The following is a 24,607-nucleotide window of genomic DNA, read 5'->3' as shown; positions in this document are numbered from 1 at the left end:
CAGCCATTAAGGAACAGGGGATGGTGGTCCAATAGAACCTTCTGCCTGGAAAGTATTGCTTTTGTTTGCCACCTATGAAGCCTTTGGTCAGCTCAAAGAGACTTTTTAGTAAGTCAGAAGTCAGGCAGGTCTGCTGAGGACGAGACAGAAAGTAAAAAGGAAGAAACCAGGGGAGCAGAGAGGAGGGATGGGGACTAGAGGTGAGGGGAATACCATCCTTACCCTTGAAGTTTAATTTTCCAAGCCCCCTCCCCCACCCCTTAAAAAGGATACTAGAGACCGTCGTGTATGCTATAGGTATATGCTGAAAACTGTGCACATACTTTTAGTTCTCTAGTAGCCTTGTTTAGGAGGTTAAACCATAATGGAGACATGGTGGCTCACACAGGAGTTTGATGGAGGAGGATCAGAAATTTTAGTATATGCTTGACCAAATAGCCAGATTGTGTGTCTTTTTTTAAAAAAGGTAAAAAGAAAGAGGAAATTAATTTCAGTGAATTCAGCGAAATGTTATTTAGCCCAATGTATGAAAATATTTTAATAGTAATATTATAAAACTGTTAATGAGGTTTTAATGCACAGCACATCCCAATTGAACTGACCATATTTAAAGTCCTCAATAATCACATGGAATCAGTGGCTATGGCACTAACCAGGGCAAGTCTGTTTTATGAAAAGGAATTTGGAAATAACTGATTTTTTTAATTTTAATTTTATGAAATATTTTTAGGGGATGGAGAGATGGCTCAGTAGTTATAAGTACCAGTTGCTCTTGCAGAGGGTCCTGGGTTGTTTCCTAACATTCACATGGTAGCTAACAATCTGTAACTCCAGTTCCAAAGTATCTGATGCCCTCTTCTGACCCTTGAGGGCGCCAGACATGTACATGTTACCACATACATACATGAAGGCAAGACACTGATATACATAAAAAAAATCTAAATGATTTAAAAATACTTTTATTCTTTGAAAATTTAATAGAATGTATTTTGATCACTTCACCCTACTGTTCCTAACTCCTCTTAGATTCACTCCTCCTTCCCTCCCTCACAGTGTCCCTCAGTTTTGTGTTCTTACTTAAAATTGACCCATGAGGTCCAATTTGTACTTCTCACATACTTCTTGGTGTAGGCTATACACTGGAGTGTGGTTGATTTACCAGGGGCCACACCCTTAAAAATTGGACTTTCCCTTCCCCAGAAGCTATCAGTTGTCCATAACTCTGCAGTTATGAGTGGGGGCTCATGAACCCTCCTCCCTTTCAATGCTATAGTGTTGTCTAGCTTGAGTTCATGCAGGCAGCCACAGCTGATATGAGTTCATGAGTGCAGCAGTCCAGTCCTGTCCAGAAGAATGTATTTGGATCTAGTCCAATCCTGGGTCTGAGAATCTTGATGTCCTTCTTCTTCAATGGTCCCTGAGTCTTGGGATTTGGGCAGTGGTATGGATGCCTCATTTTTGTTGAGCACTTCATTGACAATTTTTTACTACTGCTGACAATTTTTTACTACTGTTGCTGCTGCTGGGGTCTTTCTGAGAGAGTCTCACCTATGTAACCCTAACTGACCAATGTGTGGATCAGTCTGGCTTGAACTCACAGAAGTAGTTCTACTTCTGCAAGTGTTAGAATCAAAGGCATGTGCCACCACGCCAGCTGTTTTGTTTTTGTTTGTTTGTTTGGTTTTGGTTTGCTTTTTAATGTACCTTATAAGTTAGGAGGGTTGGTATTCAGAGTTCAAGTGGAGAGACTGGCTTTAAATAAGATGAGACATTTTTCTTTGAGAAAGAAAGAAAGCATGTTTTATTACTGATAGGTTTGGTGTGGGAATAAGTATGAATAAAAAGTGTTAATGTCTAATTACTTCAATTTCCTTTTTTTTTTCTTTTGGAGACAGGGTTTTTCTGTGTAGCCCTGACTGTCCTGGAATCTCTCTGTAGACCAGGCTGACCTTGAATTTACAGAGATTCTCCTGTCTCTGCCTTCCTAGTGCTGGGAATAACGTGTGTGCCACTACCACCTGGCTTACTTCAGTCTACTTACAGTAAGATATCATGTCATCTCTGGAGAGTAAGGGTGATGTTTGGATAAGTCTCTGCTCTCCCTGTGTGCTCCCTGAATCAGCAGATGCAGCAATCATCACCTAGGAGCTTGCTTAAAGCACACCATCTCCATTTCACACCTACTGAGTGAAAATATGTATTTTAACTAGATTTGGAGGGGGTGTGTGGATCGGGACTTGAGGTTAAGGTCTTGCTATGGTAGCCCTTGCTGGCTTGGTGCTCACTCTATAGCCAGACTGGACTGGAACTTAACAGCAGTTGTCCTGACTCAGTTTCCTCAGTGCAGAGGACAACTTGGGGGAATTGATTCTCTTCTTCTTCCATTTGGATCCCAGAGATTGAGCTCAGATAATCAGGCTTTCTTTACTGCCTGTGCCTTTATCTGCTAAGCCATCTCACTGGCTGATTGCCCGGTCTTTTCTAGTTATTGTTACACAGTAGTTTGAGAGTGTGTGGAAGCCTGGAGGGTACTGGGTAGTGTCATATGACCCCACCAAGCCCTGAGTGTCAGTGTGTGCTGACAGCATCTCACATGGTTCTGTGCTTTTCTTTTTAGGTTTACCTGAGCGACTGTAGAAGCAAACAAAGTGTGAATGGTTCAGCTCATTCAGACTAGGAAGCCAGCTGAGCGAGCGAGGCTTAGAGACAGGAGTGAAATGGGGTTGAAAGTGACTGAAGTGGTCAAGCAGTAAAGAGAGCAAAGCCGTGGTCAGGTGGTAGGCCAAGAGCAGATGGAATCATCACAGAGCTACAGTTATAACTAATGGGTTGGAGGCCAGATGAAATGAGAAGAAGATAGTACATGACATGGAAATAAACAGAAGGCTCTGGCCAGAGAGTGGTTTATCAGGTTCAGAGAATTAGGCTTAGTCCAACCTCCTATTGTACAGATTTCTTCCTTTGTGATACTCTTTGTTTCAAAGTACATTCAGTAATGAACAAACATCCTGTGACTTTCTTGGAAAGAATCTAATTCGAACATTGTTACCAGTCTGAAACTTTTCCATGTATTTTTCTAGTCTGTCCTTGGAGTATAAGATTAAACAAACCTGTTCTATTTCATAACCCTCAAATACTTGGAAGTAGTTGTCATATTTTCTCTAGACTATACACCCTCAGCTTGTTAAATTATGGTACAGTTGTAGTGTATAAACTGAACTATAGACAGGGCTAGTGTATCAATTTAAAGATTTGTCAGAGAGCCCTGAGGTCAGTGAAACCTGAAGAGAATTCTTGTGTACACTTGCCTTTTCCAGAGATAGAGAAGACAATAAGCAACCTCAACTTCTGGGCCTTATATTAGAGGAAATGGACCAGAATAGCCTTAAGAAGCCAATTTATTATCCATTATCTTTCCTAATCCATTCTTGAACCGTCAAAACAGTTCATTGGCTTTTGATGGCCACAGGCTTCAGAGCAACCAGAATGTACTAAAGTTATTTTGTTTAGTATCAGCTGGACAGTTAAGTAGGGTTGTTTTCTTTTTAATCTATTTATATGAGTACACTGTAGCTGTCTTCAGACACATCAGAAGAGTGCACAGACCCCATTACAGATGGTTGTGAGCCACCATGTGGTTGCTGGGAATTGAACTCAGGACCTCTGGAAGAGTAGTCAGTTCTCTTACCCACTGAGCCATCTCTCCAGCTCAAGTAGTTTTGTTTGTGTGTTTGTGTGTTTGTGTGTGTGTGTGTGTGTGTGTGTTTCCCCACCTCCAACCCCCTGACAGTTTCTTCGTGTAGCCCTGGCTATCCTGGAACTTGCTCTGTAGAACAGATGTCCTGGAACTCACAGAGTTCCACCTGCCTCTGCCTCACAAATACTGGGATTAGGGGTGTGTGCCACCACTACCTGGGAGTTAAGTAGTTCTTATTTGGTTGTAGTTTAGAGTCTGGATTCCTTCTAACTCTCAATGTCTTGCCCCATCTCTCCATTGCACGTAGACTTCTGAATGGGACTCGGAATGCCTTACATCCCTGCAGCCCCTTCCTCTTCCTACACCTCCAGCAGCAAATGAGGCACATCTGCAGACTGCAGCCATTTCTCTGTGGACAGTGGTGGCTGCTGTGCAGGCCATAGAGAGGAAGGTGGAGGTCCACAGCCGGCGACTCCTCCACCTAGAAGGCAGGACAGGGACAGCAGAGAAGAAACTAGCAGGCTGTGAAAAGACAGTGACAGAGCTTGGGAACCAGCTGGATGGCAAGTGGGCCGTGCTGGGGACCCTGCTGCAGGAGTATGGGCTGCTGCAGCGGCGGCTGGAGAACTTGGAGAACTTGTTGAGAAACAGGAACTTCTGGATCCTGCGGCTGCCCCCAGGTATTAAAGGAGATATCCCAAAGGTAATACCCCACTTCTAGGTTACAGCAGTACCACTAGCTCAGACACTTGTAGTAAGAGGCTGTCTGTTACTTAGATATTTTTATTTCCTCTTAAAATTTCTTAGGTTAGTGGAACTGTGAAGGTGTTTTGTGTTTGTCTCTTTGTGTTAATGATATCTTTCTTTCCTTTTTTTTTTTTTTTTTTTGAGATAGTAATGTAACCCAGGCTGGCCTTGAACCGCTGATTTTTCTGCCTCTACCTCCCAATCGGTAGGATTACAGACACAAGACACCAGTGGCTCGGGACACATTTACAGTGTCAAGCTTCCAGTGAGAAAACTCTTTCTAATACATAGTTGGCTCTCTGGCAAATGAATTTTTTTCTCTTAATTTCTTTCACTTTCACGTGTGTATGAATCACTTCTCTCTTTGTTAAACTGCCACAATCTCAGTGAAAAAAAAATGAGTTCAATATCATTTAAGTCATTTAATTTAAATTTTGTTGACAATTTTGATGAAAAGTTGGAGGGAAGACTATGTATGGGATTATAGTCACGTGGTTATTACAAGGGCCAGGGTCATCTGTGAGTCTAGGCTGTCATTTATAGAACAAGGGTGCTGAGATGTGAGTGCTGTTTTCTGAGGGAATTCGCTTAGAAAACAGGAAGCTTTGATGATCACTGTAGACAGTAATATGCCTAGTTTCCAGACATACATGTTCACTCATATTTTTTTCATAGGCACAGACTTTTAAAAATTCTTTTAAAAATATTTGGGGGGGAGGGTTAGGCATGCCTTTATTCATGGCACTCTGGAAGCAGAGAGTGATCTTTGTGAGTTAAAGGACAGCCTGGTCTATGTAGTGGTTCTGGTACAGCCAGGAATACATAGAGAGACTCAGTCTCAAAAAACCCAAACCTATCTCTCTCTCTTTTTATCTATCTATCTATCTATCTATCTATCTAGGGGCAGAGGATTTCGACGTGCAGCCTACATCTTTCCACAACTTAGAATCTTGCCTCAGCCTCTCAAGCAATGGGATTACAGGCGTAGGGCACCATACCTGGAATCTACAAGTTTTTCTTGAATACATTTTTGCTTGTTCTACATATTTTACTGAAGAAAAAAACCCCTGTAATACATAAAACACATTTAAATACTTTAATAAAGGTGGGGTCAGGTGCTTTCTAGTGTTCTGTTTCCAAATGGATGCCTGAGAAGGTCTCACTAAGAACACCCTATTTCCACCCCAACCCCTGTCCAGAACACAGGGTGTTTTTAAAGGCAGAAACTACATCCTGGCATCTTGGCTCAACAGCTGCAGGAGAGCTTTGCAGAAGTACCCAGTTTGTAGCAAGCAGTTTTAACAGAAGCTAAGATAAGTGGAGAGGGTTCCCTACAAACAGGCAGTTTTAAGGAAAGCTAAGATAAGTTAGCTAGGACATTTTGACTTTTGGTTCCTAGAATAAAGTTGGGTTGTTTTCTATGGGATTCTCCATCAAGGAGATCAGATTCTAGTTAAACCTAGAATGGCTTCACCAAGAATATAAAATGGAGGAACCTCTGTACTGTCTTGCTTCATCATAATACTTCAGGAGGTAGAAGTAATGAGTAGAGTAGTTATCCTGGGGCAGTGTTAGGTTCAAGAAGCTCAAGGAAGGGTGGAGAGCTACTGACATGCATTGTATTGTTAGTTATGAGATGAAAGAGATGGCTCTAGTGAGCGTGTGGATAACAAGAGATCACAATCCAGAGGTAGGAGGAGGAGTGAGCAGAGGAATCTCAGCAGGATACACTGGTGAGGCAGTAGGGAAACAAATTGGAAAGTAGGAGGTGCACAGAGCTAAGATGGAAAACAGCGTTTCAAGTAGAGTTGTGTTTGCAGTTACCACACTGGATGGTCCAGAAAGATAAGGACAGTGAACATGACTGGCAACAAGGCTGTCAGAGGAGATCTTGATCTAATCTGTTTGAGTGGCAAGATAGAGCTAGAAGACAGAATAGCATAGTTGTAGAGTAAGTAGAAAGTGAGGCAAAGAATAATAGGAATAGAGTTTCTTTCTTCTTAGGTGTAAGCACAGAACTATGAAAAGTAAGGGCAGGAGTGCACTGCTGCATTTCCAGAGGACCCAGGCTCTACTCACAGCACTTGCATGGAAGCTCACGACTAGTGACAGGGATCTGGTGTGGACTCCACAGGTACAGGGCATGAATGCGACACATACAGGCAGATGAAATAACTGTATACGTTAGAAAAAGTTGTTTAAGGTGAGAGTAGAAGCTTAGAATACACTCTAGGACTCCTCAGAAGCTAGCATTGTTTTTCCCCTTATCTTTCCAGAGGGAATTTATTAATACTGCAGCAGATGTATATATTGTAAACAGATATATGTTATATAAAGATATATAACTTTTACATGATTAATTGTATATAATATATATTATTCTTTACTTGCGATGGGGACATAACCGTTACTAACTTTAGTACATACAGAGTTATCCAAGGTGTCATAGCAAAGGACATTTCAAATGCTTTTCTTCATGAGTATTAGCTAGAGTCTCATGAAGAGTTAAGTGCTCTGATGGGGTTCTTTATATTTTCACTTAGTATAATAATCCTTTAAAGTGTGATCTGATAACTTTACTCACTATTTTACAAAGAAGTGACGGCTTGAAGTTTAACCAGAGTCAGGCATGGTAGCACACACCTGTAACCCCAGCATTCAGGAGACTCATGATCAAGGACAGCCTGACATACTAATAAAATAGGCCAGTCACAGCTACACAGAAATACCAACAACAACAACAACAACACACACACACACACACATACACACACACACAGAGAGAGAGAGAGAGAGAGAGAGAGAGAGAGAGAGAGAGAGAGAGAGAGAACAAAAATGTAGCTCAGTTACCAGAGATTGCCTAGCATGCTTGAAGCTATGGCACTTATAAAACTGAGTATGATAGCAGATACATATAATTCCAACACTCAAGAGGTGGAGAGAAGCTTAGGAGTTTAAGGTCATTAACAACAAGTGTGAAGCTAGCCTGTGCTACATGAGACTACCTCAAAAAAGAAAAAAAAAGTGTGAAAATGTTGGACATGATGGCTTATACTTTTCTTGTTTCTTTGTTTTGTTTGTTTGTTTTTGTTTTTTCGAGACAGTAGTCCTGGCTGTCCTGGAACTCACTCTGTAGACCAGGCTGGGCTCGAACTCAGAAAGTAAAGAAATGTGCCACCACTGCCCGGCATGGCTTATACCTTTTAATCCTAGCACTTGGGAGGCAGAAGCAGGCAGAATTGGGTCCTGATATAGTACTCCCTACTGTGTGTTTTATTTGCATATTTTGGGCCCTTCAGATGTCCTTTGGGAATCCCTTAAATTTAATTTTTTATTAATAAAATAGCAATTAATTTAAAGTTAGTGTCATACCGAGAGAAATGCATAACATTTAAACTGTCTTAAATTCCAAAAGCATATATAAAATAATACAATTTCCTTCAGGTATTTCCTTAGGAAATTAAAATGTGTTTCGTTTTAGTCAAAACATACTGAAAATTTGGACTGGGAGATATGGTTCTGTTGGTAGAGTGCTTGCCTCACATGTACTAGGCCCTGCTTTTAATGAATGAATTTCTTATTTATTTATTTATTTATTTATTTATTTTTAATGAGCATATTTTTTAAAAAATTACATTTTGTCAGATGGGGCACATGCTTGCCACAGCCCATGTGTAGAGGTATCATCATCATCATCATCATTGTCATTATTATTTTGTGTACAGGTGTTTTGCCTGTATACATGTTTGTGCACTGTGCTTGGTGACTGCTGGGGACCAGAAAAGGGCATTAGATCCCCCTGAGACTGGAGTTACAAATAATTGCAAGCTATATAAGTGCTGGGAATCAAACTTAGGTCCTCTGGAAGAGCAGCCAGTGCTCTTAACCACTGGGCCACCTCTTTCCCTTGCAGCCATTTCTCTAAGGGCTCACGGTCATAGCTCTTGTGTCTTCTAGTAGAGGTTGGTCTTTTCTACTAAATACTTTTACTGTATTCTAAAGCCTGAAAGTGTTGTGTATTTTGTTATTTCATATTCTCTTGTCTCTAAGACTTCTTGGTGACCTTTTCTCACCTGGATTCATATTCTGGGTTCTCTTCCGATCTTAAATCTAATCTGGATTCACTGCTTTCTTCTGTATGTATCTTGTGCGGGGCTACCTGTAATCATTCCTTTATGGTACAGTGTGTCCTGCCACCAGCATACTTTTTTACTCATTTGTTTCCTGGAGTACGTCCTCAAACTTATTAAGAAAAAATGCATTGGAGGCATACTTCATATGCAGAGGCATACAAAAATGCAGAGTAATAATAATTTAATATGAGATTGCTCTTTTAGCTAGTTCTACAATTTTTGTGAAAATATTTCTTCCTTCAGAGATTTTGAGCCATTACTTCATTTTCTCTGTGTTTGGTTTATTGAGGCAGTACCTCATTATGTATCCTTGGCTGGCCTGCAATTCACTATATAGACCAGCTCAAACTCAGAGACTAAACCCAAATGCCATCTCTTTTAGGGTCAGCCCACCTGTATTAGAAATCTGTTGGTAAAGTTTCACATCTCTGTCACTCAACTACCTATGATCATATGCCTCTTTTGAGCAGAAAGCCTACTTTAATTTTGGTGCTTAGGGAGAACATTGTGTGCAGTGGGTATTCAGAACTGCTTTGCACTTGCTTCTCCTCTGGGTGAGTCATGGTCCCAAAGCACAGAGCTCTAGGGGTCAACTCCTTGTTCCCTAAAACTGTCTCCCAGCGTCTTTCCTACTATATCAGATAATTCCTGGCAGCCAAACAGATACTGATATTTACTTAATGAAGTCAAGAGTAGTGGCATAGACCTGTAATTCCAGTACTCTGGAGGCCAAGACAGGAGGACCGTGAATTTCAGGCCAACTTATGATGTACAGTGACTTCAGGCCAGCCAGGCTGTATAATGAGGCCTTATCTAAAATAACAAATAAAACAAATGAAACATTATTAACTAAGGAAGTTGAGGGGAAGAACAGTAGTGTGAGGCAGTGCCACCTGTAAGAGCTGCTCTACTAGGAAGGAAAGGGGCTTTTCTTCCGTGCCATCTTCTCTTTCTCCAGAACTTTCTGGGGATTCCCCCTGGGGCCGCAGCCTGGCTCCCCTCTGCCTCCTGTTTGCTGTGAGGCTCCATCTCGTGCTCTTCCTCACTTCTCTGGTTCCTTTGGTACTTTAGCTTTTTTCTACTCTACCTCTTCTGCCTTTCTTCTTCTTGCTACTGAACCTCCTTTCCCACTCTCCCCTTGCTACTCTGCCTCCTGCCTACCCTGCTCTGGCTCACTTTGTCTCCTATTTGTTGGGATACCTGGCAGGTATGGAGGGCTGAACCAAACTTCCCAGGATACGACCACATCATTTAACCTCACGCCTCATTGAACCCCTAGTGATTGGCGAGATGGGGTGAGTGGATGTGAGTGTTCTTCCCTACCTTTTGGCAAGCCTGTGTGTGAATGTGGCACAATTTGGCCTTCTGGGGGTTCTGTCTTAATAAGAAGTAAAAGGGAAAAACTTCTGGAAAGAAAACTGAAAAATAAGAAAACCAGAATTTTTTTCATAACTGTCACCTCACTTTTTCTTACAGTTTTCCTCCTGGAAGAGAGAGTATGTTGACAGATTCTTAGAGTTCTAATGGTATCAAGTGGCTAGTGCAGGCCTTTATTCCCAGGACTCAAGGCAGAGGCATACATATCTCAGTGAGTTCATTGCAAGTTCTGGGTCAGGCAGAATTACATAGTGAGACCTGTTCTAGAAAATAAAGTAAAATAAAATAAAATAAAATAAAATAAAATAAAATTTAATCAACTGTCAAAGAGTAAAATAAAACTAGTATCAGACTCGCAAACTGACCAAGAAAATTTTCAGTTTTGCTTGCAGAGCTTGGAGGGAACTTTACAGAAGTAAAGTCTTAGCGCCTCACCTAGCACATGTAAGAGCCTGAGGTCAGCAGTGGGTTTGTAATGCAGCAACAACAACAACAAACCCAAAGACAGTAAAAATCCAGTGACCTGGACTTGGTGACACATACCTGTCATTCTAGCACTTGAGAGGTGAAGGCAGGGGGACCACAAGTTTAAGGCCAGTCTGGGCTATGTGAGACTCTGCCTCAATTACTAAGTAAATAAATAATAAAATAGATAATAAAATAGGGTGGAATAACTTGTTAAGTCTTCTAGAAACTAGAATGTCCAGAGGCTAAAGTGGCAGAATTAAGAGCTGAAAAAGAATTCTGCTGCTCAAGTAGAAAATCTCCAAAGAGGCTGGGCTTGGTGGCACATGCTTAGAATCTAACACTCAGGAGCTGGAGACAAGAACATCACCTTAAGCCCATCCTTAGCTACAAAGCAAGTTCTAGGTCAGACTGGGCTACAAATATTCCATATGTAAAAAACAATCCAAAATGTCCTTCAGAGACTGTGAGAATAATGAGTTTGTTCCGGTTCATGTTATTTTGTGTTTGTATCAGGGTTTTAGGGTTTTATTATTGACAAGTGGAACATTAAAAGAAAGAGAATGACTCTTGGTAAGTCAACCATGCTTCCAAGGTAGGCTCCACACCCAAGAATATTTGAGCAACACAAATTAAATGTAATGGCTTTGAGAGAGGAGGATGGGAAGAGCAAACATGCAAGTTGTGTGTGTAGGAAAATAGAGATGGATCTGCGAGGAGTTGGGGGATAAATATGATTAAAATACATTGTATAAAATTCTCAATAAAATAGTATTTAAAAACTCAAAGAAAAACAGCATAAGCTATTTACAATTTTTGTGTTTTGTTTGTTCAAGACAGGTTTTCTCTGTAGCCCTGGCTGTCTTGGAACTCACTCTGTAGACCAAGATGGCCTTGAACTCACAGACCCACCTGTCTCTGCCTCCCTAATTCTGGGATTAAAGGTGGATGCTGCCATGCTTGGCTTAGAATATTTTTAAAGTATTTTTTAAACTGCATCCGTTTTTTGTGTGTGCATGTCTGGTGTACCACAGCACATGTGTAAAGGCACAAGGATACATAGGGAAGGCACTTCTCTCCTTTACCGTGGGCTGAGGCGTTGAGCTCAGGTTACAAGGCTGAATGGCAAGTGCCTTTACTCACTGAGCCGTCTCACTGGCCCTACAATACTTACTGACCTGACCTCCCTTAGGTTGTAAAATCTAAGTAAAATGGCTGATGAGTGGAGGGAAGGATTTATCAGGTACTGGGTGCCTGGGGGGGACTAACTAACCCGTGTGCTTATCATTTTAGGTGCCTGTGGCATTTGATGATGTCTCCATCTACTTTTCCACCCCAGAGTGGGAAAAATTAGAAGAATGGCAAAAGGAACTTTACAAGAATATCATGAAGGGCAACTACGAGTCTCTCATCTCCATGGGTGAGGCTGAGTGAGCACCTTTTGATTGAGGTGCCACAGTCCCAAGAGAGTTCAAACACTTCCTTTTTCTCCAGTGTCCTCATTCTCATTGTTCTCATACAGTACAGAATCTGGTGGCAAGCCAAAGGACAGAGCTAACCTACTATGTGCATTTCCTATACATTACAGTTTTTACCTGCTTTCTTGAGTAGTTGTTGTAAGTGGTTGGAGGACCTACTATGTGCATTTCCTATACAGTTTTTACCTGCTTTCTTGAGTAGCTGTTGTAAGTGGTTGGAGGACCTACTATGTGCATTTCCTATACATTGCAGTTTTTACCTGCTTTCTTGAGTAGCTGCTGTAAGTAGTTGGAGGACCTACTATGTGCATTTCCTATACATTGCAGTTTTTACCTGCTTTCTTGAGTAGCTGCTGTAAGTAGTTGGAGGACCTACTATGTGCATTTCCTATACATTGCAGTTTTTACCTGCTTTCTTGAGTACCTGTTGTAAGTAGTTGGAGGACCTACTATGTGCATTTCCTATACATTGCAGTTTTTACCTGCTTTCTTGAGTACCTGTTGTAAGTGGTTGGAGGACCTACTATGTGCATTTCCTATACATTGCAGTTTTTACCTGCTTTCTTGAGTAGCTGTTGTAAGTGGTTGGAGGACCTACTATGTGCATTTCCTATACATTGCAGTTTTTACCTGCTTTCTTGAGTAGCTGCTGTAAGTGGTTGGAGGACCTACTATGTGCATTTCCTATACATTGCAGTTTTTACCTGCTTTCTTGAGTAGCTGTTGTAAGTGGTTGGAGGACCTACTATGTGCATTTCCTATACATTGCAGTTTTTACCTGCTTTCTTGAGTAGCTGTTGTAAGTGGTTGGAGGACCTACTATGTGCATTTCCTATACATTGCAGTTTTTACCTGCTTTCTTGAGTAGCTGTTGTAAGTGGTTGGAGGACCTACTATGTGCATTTCCTATACATTGCAGTTTTTACCTGCTTTCTTGAGTAGCTGCTGTAAGTGGTTGGAGGACCTACTATGTGCATTTCCTATACAGTTTTTACCTGCTTTCTTGAGTAGCTGTTCTAAGTGGTTGAAGGACCTACTATGTGCATTTCCTATACATTGCAGTTTTTACCTGGTTTCTTGAGTAGCTGCTGTAAGTGGTTGGAGGACCTACTATGTGCATTTCCTATACAGTTTTTACCTGCTTTCTTGAGTAGCTGTTGTAAGTGGTTGGAGGACCTACTATGTGCATTTCCTATACATTGCAGTTTTTACCTGGTTTCTTGAGTAGCTGCTGTAAGTGGTTGGAGGACCTACTATGTGCATTTCCTATACATTGCAGTTTTTACCTGGTTTCTTGAGTAGCTGCTGTAAGTGGTTGGAGGTGGGTAGATGGGAAGAAGGACACAGGATCTAAAAGAAATTGATTCCCTGACTGTGGCCGCCAAACATTCAGCTGCCTTGATGGCGGTTGTTGTCACACTCGTTTATCTCTTTGTCACGCCTGCTTTCCATCTTTCCTCTTCTAGATTATGCCATGAATCAACCTGATGTTTTATCTCAGATTCAACCAGAAGGAGAACATAGTACAGATGACCAACCAAGGCCAGAAGCAAGTGAGATTCCTGCAGACCCCAGTGAAGGTAAACAAGAGAAAGGGTTTTATATACTTGTGTATGAGTACACCGTAGCTGTCTTCAGACACACCAGAAGAAGGCAATGGATCCCACCACAGATCCCACACAGTGAAATCAGAGATTCTACCCCTACAGGTTTTGCTCTAAGGTACACATGTATACAGAGGTAAATAAAAGTGTATTGGGGCTGATGTATGTAAAGAGAAGGTCCTAAATGAATAAAATTTTATTCATCAGAAATATGATTATTATAATCATGTTTCACAGGCATGATGGCACCAGCTTGGCTTCTCAGAATACAGGTAGATCAGGGACAGGGAGATTAGGAATTCAGTGCCATCCTTGGCCACATAACAAGTTTGAGGCCAATCTGGGTTACATAAAATCATGTCTCTAAAGGAAAAAAAATAAAATAAAGAAGTATCAGTAAACAGATGTGGTGGTGTACATTTGTTTTAATCCCAGCACTTCAGAAGTAAAGGCAAGTGGATTTCTGTGAATCCTGAAAAGCTGTGAATCTGTAAAGCTATATAGCAAAAACAAAAACAAAAAAGAAAAAGAAGAAAATTTTTAAAAAACAATAATGTTATATTGAACAAATGAACATGGTTACATTACCTTTTGAAGAGATGTATTATTTTATGTGCATGAATGTTTTGCCTGCATGTTTGCATGTTCACTACATGCCCAAGAAGGTCAGAAGAGGCTGTTGGAACTGCAATCACAGATGGTTGTGTAGTCGGAATCGAACCCAGATTCTCTGCAAGTGCAACAAGTGCCTTAACCATTGAGCCAGCTCTCAACACAGTTTCACAATCTAATTCAAGTCCCTGAAGACTACTCTCTCTTTTTCTCCACAAATAGAACCTGGCCTTTCAACCTCAGATATTCTGTCTTGGATTAAGCAAGAGGAAGAGCCTCAGGTTGGAGTCCCCCAGGAGTCTAAAGAGAGTGAGCTGTACAAAGGGAGCTATGCTGGTGAGTAACAGAGAAAACAGAGATACTCAGATCCAGCTCATATGAGGGAAGACTGAAGAATGCAGCTTAAAAGGTGCTAGAAAGACAAGGAACAGTGAGGGAGAAAAGAAAAGTATGGTTAGCCAAATTAGAAACAAAGCCAAAAGGCCACCAAGATAAATTTTAAGTAGGAAAACGCATTAAAAAAAAAAAAAAAACAACATTAATTTATTAGTGTGTGGGGAGGCACATACTCAGATCCGAGAACAGCTTTTGGGAGTTGGTTCTCCTACTATATGGGTCCTAGAAATTAAACACAGGTTGTCAGGCTTGATGGCAAGAGCATTTACCCACTGAGTCATCATCTCACCAGCCTAGAAAACTTACTGTAAATTAGAACTGTTGGGGCTAGATATATCAGTAAGGAAAGTGTGGTGACACGCACAGAGTCCTGTGTTCAGCCTGTAGCACCATATTTAAAAAAGAAAAACAAGATTGCCAGGGAAAAAATAATATGTGTATATAAATGAATAAAAAATACGGGAGTTAGAAAAACAGAACGTTTGAAGATCACTTCGAAAGGACAGACAGAACAGACTCAGGTGTGATAATGGCCTGTAATCCCAGTGCTCAGCAGGCAGAAGTAGGATTACTTTAAGCAGGAGGATTGTCTTAAGCAAGAGGATTGTCTGGTCTACCTAGTAAGTTTTTGGCCACTCAGGGTTATACAGCAAGACTCAGTGCCTCAGTCATCAAGTATTCATAACAGAATAGCACAAAAATGGGGAGTGGGCTAGAGAGAACTGGGCAATAGGGATAAAAGTGTTAGAAGAGTGCAGATGGAAATAGTAAGAGCCCTGCCTCAAATAAAGAAAAATAACAATAGGCAAAGAAACAGATGTTTCCTTCTATAATGAGATTTGGGGCCAGCTGTGATTTACCTCTTGAATTATAAAAGAGAATATTGACCAATGAGATGGCACCTGTTGCCAAGCATAACCATCTAAGTTCCTCAAAACTCACATGGTGAGAGGAGAGAACCCACTCCTACAGGCTGTCGTCTGCCCTCCACATTTGCAGTATGGGATGAACATGCCCCCCTCCCACAAGATACGTAATGTCATTTATAAAAGAGTGAAGACTTAATGCTTCATGTCAGGAAGACATACACTGTGTAGTTCACCCTTGTGTTACTCACATGCTGATTTCTCTGCCCTCACAGCTTGTTTCAATCCAGACATGGCTTTGTTATGTTTACTCTTAGAAGCATCGGTCTCAAGTTTGTATAAACATTGCTCCCCATTCATTCTCTGCCTTGCCAATAAAAGCAATGAACCAATACAGAGCTTTACAGAGAGAATAGGTGGGACTTCCAATCTAAGAGGGGTGTAGACAGAGAGCGGGGAAGGAGCCACGAGGGCAGTGGAGAAAAACATCAGGAGAAAGAGTGAAATCAAGTAAGGATGGAAATGTTCAAGTAAGACAGGAATGTCTCCTGGGAGGAATCCCGGCTCGCTTGGAGGTTTAGAATGAAGCAACGATTGTTCACTATTTGGTTCAAGGCAATTTTAATAAATCTCAGCCTCTCTGTGTGGTTATTGGGGAATTAGTTGGTTGAGAAATATAGCCACCAGATTAATTCACTGCTTTCATTTATCTTCAAGATAATTCCTTTTACAAAAGAGAATCTGAAGGTCAGATTGTTTATATAGCTTAATAGAATCTTGGAGGTGTTTGTTTGTTTGTTCTGTACCTCTGTTTCTTTAGATTCTGGGGAATGCAACTGAGAAATACCAGTTTCTGTTCTTTAGAAAATTTAGTCGGGTAGTGGTGGCCCACGCCTTAAATCCCAGCACTTGGGAGGCAGAGGCAGGTGGATTTCTAAGTTCGAGGCCAGCCTGGTCTACAGAATGAGTTCCAGGACAGCCAGGGCTACACAGAGAAACCCTGTCTCGAAAAACCAAAAAAAAAAAAAAAAAAAAAAAAAAAAAAAGAAAAGAAAATTTACACCATAGACATACATACCAGTCTAGGCATGTCTGGTTTTAGGTGCAGGAGTGAGTTAGATGGATGATTTAAGACATTTGAGCTTTGGAAAAACATGTGTCAGTTTTAGTTTAAGTATTTAGATAATGTGTAACCAAGGATATGAAAATCCAACCTGTAGTTCTAATACTTGAGTTCCAGGCTATACTCAGCTATATAGTAAGTTCAAGACTAGACTTCGTTACAAAGCCCCATCTCACCACCTTTCCTGATCCCATCCCTAGTAAAAGAGTGTGATGACTGAATGGGCCTAAAATATTGACTAATTTGACTTAACTGATTTGGGAACACAGGGAGGGAGATGGGGAACACCCTGGACAAAAGAGAACAACATGACCAAAGATGCAGAGGCGGCAGTGTGCTCTTACCTTTGGGAAGATAGAGTCAACCGACTTCAAGGAAGGGCTTATCTCATAGAATGCAGACTAGGAGTAAAAAGTTGATTTTAGGCCCTGACACACGAGTAGCAGAGAAAGTTATTGAGTAGAGGTGAGACAAAGAAAACAATGTGGGGAAGATTGGTGCCAAAGCTATCTCTCTATAAAATGGAGCACCAAAGTTCAAGTACAGTCTTATATTTCTAATGGTTTGCCACACAGCCTATGGGTGCCTAATTAGTAATGAGAGCCCTTTCCCCAAGCTTATCTGAACAGTTAGCTGCTTAGAGCAACCTGCAAGAGCTGGGCAGGAGTGTGAGAGGTACTGGTGAGATGGCTGTTGGCAGGTGTAACTCTAAGTCCCTTCTTTCAGATGAAGAACTTGTTATCAAAGCTGAAGACCTTGCTAGAGCCTCCTTGTGTCCTGAAGTTCCAGTAGCCTTCTCTGCTCCACCACCAGCAGCAGCCAAGGATGCATTTTCAGATATAGCTTTCAAAAGCCAGCAGTGTACACCCATGGCACCTTTTGGACGGACAGCCTCTGACCTGCCTGAAGCTTCAGAGGGACAAGTGACTTTTACTCAGTTAGGAAGCTACCCACTCCCACCTCCAGTTGGAGAGCAGGTGTTCTCATGCCACCATTGTGGCAAGAGCCTCAGCCAAGACATGTTAATGACACATCAGTGTAGCCATGCCACTGAACACCCTTTAACCTGTGCCCAGTGTCCTAAGCACTTCGCCCCACAAGCAGATGTTGGTAGCACCTCCCAGGATCATGCCAATGAAACCCCGCCCACCTGCCCTCACTGCGCCCGGACATTCACTCACCCCTCACGACTCACATACCACCTTCGGGTGCACAACAGCACTGAGCGCCCTTTCCTCTGTCCTGATTGTCCCAAGCGCTTCGCTGACCAGGCTCGACTCACCAGCCATCGGCGAGCTCATGCTACTGAGAGGCCCTTCCGTTGCCCACAATGCGGTCGTAGCTTCAGCCTTAAGATCAGTCTCCTGCTTCATCAGAGGGGACACGCACAGGAGCGCCCCTTCTCCTGTCCTCAGTGTGGCATTGACTTCAATGGCCACTCCGCGTTGATTCGTCACCAGATGATCCACACAGGAGAGCGTCCCTACCCGTGCACAGACTGTAGCAAGAGCTTCATGCGTAAGGAACACTTGTTAAACCACCGAAGGCTGCACACTGGTGAGCGGCCTTTCCAGTGTCCGCACTGTGGCAAGAGCTTCATCCGCAAACACCACCTCATGAAGCACCAGCGCATCCACACAGGCGAGCGGCCATACCCCTGTGCAGTGTGTGGAAGGAGCTTCCGCTACAAGCAGACGCTCAAGGACCACCTACGGACCGGTCACAATGGAGGCTGTGCGGGTGACAGGGACCCTTCCGTACAGCCACCAGACCCACCTGGTCCACTCTTAACTGCCCTGGAAACCTCTGGCCTAAGTGTTAGCACTGAAGGTCTAGAATCTAGTCAGTGGTATGGGGAAGGGAGTGGAGGGGTGGTTTTGTAGATCTGAGGCCTGTTGGTTGTTTATGTTCAAAGCAGAGCAGAAAGTCCAGGAGAAAGCCCACATATTCTTAAACCTATAGTAATTATATCTGTTACATAAAGGAATTTGAGATCTATACTCAGCTAGAGGCATGCTTGTGCTTTGGAAATCCACGGCAGTACAAGAATACCATATTTTGAAAACTGGAAGAGATTCCAGCACCCCTATCTTGTCAGATACCACAAAAGCAGAGTTATAAAGCAAGATATGGCTTCTGGTCGTCTTGTCAGAGTAGCAGAGTGAGAGCAGACTGACTCTAGGTAGAGACAGGGACATGGGAAGAGGCCCAAACCTCGAAGCCATCAGGAGCCTGAGAATGCTCAGAGCCTCTCTAATTGCTCAGTGGTGAGATGATTGTTGGAAGAATGTGCTTTGACCACTTGTTATATTGCCATGTGTCTGAAACCAGCTAAGCTCTGTTCATACCAGTGTAGTCAGCTTTCCCTGAAAAGTGATAACTGAGGCTGCATTACTAGGCCTGGATTCTGTCTGCTAATTTTGTTTAATGTTGATGAACAAGAATTCTGACTTTGATAGCTTATTTAAGGGGACAGTTCTTAGCTTTTACTAGCTTAATTGGAAACGTTCAGACTTGTGTCTGCTGTTAAAAGAGTAGAGAACTGGTTAGGAAATCAGGAGAGTTTTCTCTCCAGGTTTAGGAGCTAAAGATCCCAGAGATCCCAGGCACAGCAGTGATCTCATGGCCTAAAATTTATATCAACTCATCCCTTATCTTTTCCAAGCCAGTGACCAGGTTTTTCCATTTCTGATGTTTGATTCTCTTTTTTTCTCTTTGGAGACTGGGTCTCACTGTGTATCCTGGCCTGGAATTTTGCTTTGTAGACCAGGCTGGCCTTGAACTTACAGATATCTGCCTGCCTCTGCCTCATGTTCTGGATGTACCACAATCCCCAACCCAGTTTTCTTTCCAGTCTTCAGCACTTTGTCAAGGCATCAGGCACTTCAGGAAGTACCACGGAGCTCAGGGCTTTTGCTCCATTGGTAGTGTGATGCTCTTAAGGAAAGGATGTCTGCCTGTCTGCCCCCTACTCACTGATAGTGAACAGACACAAGGACTCTCTCAGCCACCAAGAGCTATGTATCAAGTTTAGCTTACCTGTTGTGCTATTTTTTTTAGACAGGGTTTCACTGTGGAGTCCTAGCTGGCCTGGAACTCAGAGATCTGCCTGTCTCTGTATCTGGAGTGCTAGGATTAAAAGCATGCTGTCATGCCCAGCCACCTGTTGTACTTTGAGGGGTCATGGCTACCTTATGTTCTTTTCTTGGGCTCTCTTAGTCATCTGAGAGCATCTGAACCTAGTTTCATCGCTAAGTGTCTGTGCAGCCAGGTGTGTGTCTCTTTTCAACTCTCACATTTTTATCACCAGAATGAGGCTGTTGAAAGAAAAGGTGAGCCTCTAGAAACCTTAAAAAGAAAGAAAAATCTTGTGATACAGTTCTCTGCCAAAATCCTGTCCTTGCTTTGGCTTCTGTCCAGACAAATCCAAAGGAGACAGGGAAACCACAGCAGAGAAGCCTCTGTGGAGGCTTGGTGGGATTAGCTTGCCTTGTTGTTCTGCTCTTAGTGGGTCCAAAGTAGACAGAGCGTGTAGAAGCCTACATTTGGGACAGAAAGCTGTTTGTTCCCACATCCCCTTTTTACCTTGGAGTCTTCTGTGATGTCTAGAGTGAGATCTGGAACTGCTTAGACATGACACTTTCTGGATAGGAAGGGGATGCTTTCCCTTTATTACTAGGCCCAACCTTCAATCTGCATAGCTAATGTAACCACAGTATGAAATGGTGTTTGCCTAATTAATGTGCTCCTGGCAAAGTCTGTCTGAACATGTTGGTCTTCAGGATAATCACACACATAAAACTCTGTTTTGTGACATTAATAACACCAAGGATCCTGGGAGACATATATCAGTGCGAGACCTGGTCTGCTGTCATAACTTTCAGCCTGTAGGCAATGAAAGTCCCATGGATGGTACCAGATGATGATAGAACTATATTGGGATAAAGAGCCAAATCCCCCAAATCAGGTTTCCAGGTTCATTAATGACCCTTAGGGACTTGAATGTGAGACCTGCACCTGAGAAAGAGTCAAAGCATTACCCTCAGGGTGAGGGAAGCGTTTGCCAGAGCTGAAGAAGAGATACCTCCTGAACCTGTGATGTAGAGCTAGATAACATCGAAAACTCATCTGAACCCAACAGACTTACAAATACACACAGTTAATAATTGGAGGCCTGTGTGCCAGAGTGCTGCAGATGCACCCTAATGTCTGTTCTGTAAGGAGCCGTAGCCAGCAGGGATCTAAACTGGCCAAAAGTGAATTATAGTTCAAATAACAACAAGAGCCATAAAACCAGCTGGGTGATGCTGCTGCACACCTTTAATGCCAGCACTGACAGGAGGCAGAAGCAGGAGGATCTTTGAGTTAGAGGCCAGCCTGGTGTATAGAGGGAGTTCTAGGACAGCCAGGGCTACACAGAGAAACCTGTCTTGAAAAACAAAAGCCATAAAACCAAATACAAGGGAATGTGCAGGGCCATCCCCAAAACATAAACAACAGAAACATATGGGATCCTAATATCTAGTCTGGCTGAAAGCAGGGACCTCAGCTATTATTGTATAGTCTTTTTTTTTTTTTTTTTTTTTTTTTTTCCATTAGCCAATCTCCTATCAAGTAGAACCCATTTGTTGTCAAAAATTCAGAAATGGCTCGTTGAAAACTACCATCTAACAAAAGTTTTCAACAAATCGAATCTTTTTGCCACCTGGTGCCTCGAGAAAAACTATACATTTAATCCTGTAACTAAAGAGGCACCTGGAGACTGGTGCTCATGACCAGTCCCTGTAGAGAAGAAGAAACCCCAGAAAAGTCCTATTCATCTGTCTGCCCCCTGTATGGTGGCACAAAGACGTCCTCAGAGTGGATCCAGGAGTTGGCACCAACCAGATTTACTCTTTGCTTGCTAGATCTATTTATTTATTTATTTATTTTTGATTGTGGACATTGGATGAGCCTCGGGTTCTGCCACAGATATGAAAATATGTGTAAGTTGGTTAATTGTTTAGAAAGTGAAATATGGTTGACCCCTTTCTACTGGGAATTTGACAATGGAACCACCTTAGTCATGACTCTAGAGAGAGCCTGCTCTACGGTACTTCCTCATTAATGAACTCTACAGAGTTTCTGCTAGGGACTCCTCTAGGCTTCTCCTGAGAAGCCTAGGCCCTGTGACTTATGAGACAATGGCAAATACTGTCTCAGTCCCAAAAAGTCTCATGAAAAAAAAACAAACAAAAAAAACCCAAAAAACAAAAAAACCTAAGTTCCTTTATCCATTTCAATGGGATGGAAGACCCAAGTTTATGCCATAATTCTTGGGAGAAATGAGATATTCCTTCCCTCCTCTTCTGCTTTATCTTCTTAGACAAGAAAGCAGCCTCTGCAGTTGCCCGAGTAGCAAGGAGACATTTTCAGATGAGGATCCAATGTTGTTCTGTGCATATATGTGTCTGTTTGAATTGATATGTTTGACCCTTCACTCTGATTCTCTTATCATATGGGATGTGTACAACAGGCTGTTCTTTTGTCAAGTTTCAGGCTTAATGCTTGTCACACATTTGTACAGATTTAATGGCTAAGGAACAGGGCTTTTGATGGCAGACCTAGACTCAAGTCTCAAGTAATATAACATTATTTTACCTTCTGAAAGGTAAATTTTGTTTATAAAGCATCTCAGAGGTATTAGAGCTTAAAAACTTACAGCACAACATTTTACAGAACCAGTGTGAAAGGGAATCACACAGCCAGGCTGAACTGGAAGTGGCAAGTGTTAAGAACCAAGGTTTGGCCAAGTGTGATGGCTTACACCTGTTATTCTGGCACTTGAGAAGCTGGGACAGGAGGATTGCTGAGAATCCAAGGCCAGTAGAGCCTACATAGGAAAACTTTGTTTTTAAAAGTGGGAGGAGATGAGGAGGAGCCAGAGAGATGGCTCAGTGCTAGGAGCTTTTGTCTGAGAACCTGTGTTTAGTTCCCAGCACCCACACGGGTATTTAAGGGATCGGATGCTCTCCTCTAGCCTCCGCAGCCACCAGACATGCGTGTGGCACACAGATTGCATGTAGGCAAAATACCCATACACAAAACAAAATCTTTTTTTTAAAAGAAAAATAAAAACAGATGGTTCACAGAAATCCATGGCTGCTAGCTGACCCCACCTTTCACTTTTGTCGTTTGCACACATTTAGTATGATCTCTTACTGCTCTGTTTCCACACCTCTTAGCCTCCATAAGTTTCTGATGCCACAACTCCATATGGCTCTGATTCTCTCTTGATTTTTCTTTCTTCTCCTACTTCTCTTTTAAGTGTTTTAGATTTTATGGGTCAGTATTTTGTTTGCATGTATGTATGTATGTGCACCATATACATGCCTGGTGCCTGCAGAGGTCAGAGAGCGTGTTAGATCTTGTAGAATTGGAATTATGGATGGTTGTGAACCACCATGTGGGTTCTGGAAATTGAACTTGGGTTCTCTGTAAGAGCAGCAAGTGCTCTAAACCACTGAATTAAATTTTTTTGGTTATTTTTGTTTGTTTGTTTTTTTAAGACAAGGTCTACTAAGTACCTCTAATGCTCCTGGAACTCACTCTGTAGTCCAGGCTGGCCTTGAATGCACAGAAATCTGAATGTCCCTGTCTCCCAAGTGCTGGAATTAAAGCTGTGTACCACAATGCAGTTTAAAACAAAGAAATTTTTTTTTTTAAATCTTCTCTTTTATATTACATTCTGAACAGAGTTTCCCCTTCTTCCTACCCTGCCAGCAACCTTCCTGCCCTCTATCCACTCTTCCATTTCTCTTCAGAAAAGGGCAGGCCTCCCATGGATAACTTGACATATCAAGTTACAGCACAACTAAACACCACCCCTTGTATTAAGACTGGAAGAAGAACCCAGTAGGAGGAAAAGGGTCCCAAAAGCAGTCAGAGAGCCAGAGGACAGCCCCTGCTTCTATTGTTAGGAGTCCCACAAGAAGACCAGGAAACACAACTGTAACATATACAGAGGGCCTGGGTCAGACCCATTCAGGCTCCCTGGCTATCAGTTCAATCTCTGTGAGCCCAGGTTAGTTGGTTCTGTGGGTAAAACAAAGAATTTTTTAAAAATATTCTTTTAAATATTTCTTAAGGTGGTTTTTTGTTTTTTTTTTTTGTTTTGTTTTTTTGTTTTTGTTTTTGTTTTTTTGTTTTTGTTTTTTTGTTTTTTTGTTTTTTGTTTTTTGTTTTTTGGTTTTTTTTTTGTTGTTGTTGTTGTTGTTGTTTTTTTTTTTTTTTTTTTTTTTTTTTTTTAGATTCTATAATGGTTCTATAATGGGAAATCTACAATTCATCTGGCCTCTGCACCAGGGTCTGTGGACTTGATGTTCAGGAATGGGAACAGTACAGTGTTTTAGTGCTGCCAGAAGGGACAACTTCTGTTTAATGTTATCAAGGTTTCTTCTACTTCACAGGCACTATCATAAGACCAAAGCTTAGTATCCTTGTTCAGAGAACCTGGAATACGCAGTGTATCTTGTGAAAGAAGTCACTTGTCACTTCGGGTCAAGGGATAGAGAGGTGGTATTCTTTTCTGACCCTGCTCCCGTTTTTGTTTGTTTGTTTGTTAATTGAAAACAGAGTCTCACTTGTGTAACCAAGACAGCCCCAAACTCACAATTTTGTCTTTACTTCCTTAGTGATGGAATTACAGATCAGTTCTCCCACCTGCCACCTCCTCCTTTTTATTTTTGCTTTTTTGAGACAAGGTTTCATGAATCTCAGACTGACTGCAGACATGGTATATCACCTAGATTATTTTGAACTTCTGATCCTCCCGCCTCTCCTTGGTTTTATGGGGTGCTGGGGATCAAACCCAGAGCTTTGTACATGTAAGGCAAACACTCTACCAACTTAGTTACATCCCCCAGCCTCCTTTTCTTTTTAAAGAATTGACCACAGTCATAGACATATGATGGCTTTGGTCACCTTGATCATTTAAATGTCCCTCCATATCATGTCTAAGACCACCAAAGGTAGATAATACAGCCTCATCCGAACAGCCTCAAAAGCAGTGCGTTCCTAAATTCTCGTTAGTCAACTTACATTCCAAATAAAGGGCTTGATAAAACCTCA

At 42.0% G+C, this 24,607-nt stretch overlaps 1 protein-coding gene across 3 annotated transcripts in view; it reads left to right on the top strand.

The window, feature by feature from the left end:
* Positions 1 to 24,607, top strand: part of LOC117720335 (zinc finger protein 398) — a 25,285-nt gene extending 678 nt beyond the window's left edge. The window contains exons 2-6 of one of the 3 annotated variants that reach the window (XM_034518760.2): positions 4,005 to 4,400; positions 11,713 to 11,839; positions 13,364 to 13,477; positions 14,336 to 14,449; positions 17,225 to 24,607. In XM_034518760.2, the coding sequence (XP_034374651.1) occupies positions 4,005 to 4,400; positions 11,713 to 11,839; positions 13,364 to 13,477; positions 14,336 to 14,449; positions 17,225 to 18,381 (1,908 nt within the window). In that variant the 3' untranslated portion in view covers positions 18,382 to 24,607. Of the gene's footprint in view, positions 1 to 4,004; positions 4,401 to 11,712; positions 11,840 to 13,363; positions 13,478 to 14,335; positions 14,450 to 17,224 lie in introns of those variants that run through there. The other 2 variants (XM_076913410.1, XM_076913409.1) reach the window with 2 other exon arrangements.

This window comes from Arvicanthis niloticus, chromosome 15 (assembly GCF_011762505.2).
Source record: "Arvicanthis niloticus isolate mArvNil1 chromosome 15, mArvNil1.pat.X, whole genome shotgun sequence".
In the NCBI taxonomy this organism is placed as follows: Eukaryota; Metazoa; Chordata; class Mammalia; order Rodentia; family Muridae; genus Arvicanthis; species Arvicanthis niloticus.
The sequence above is the reverse complement of the archived record's forward strand: the minus strand, read 5'-3'. Positions and strand labels throughout refer to the sequence as shown.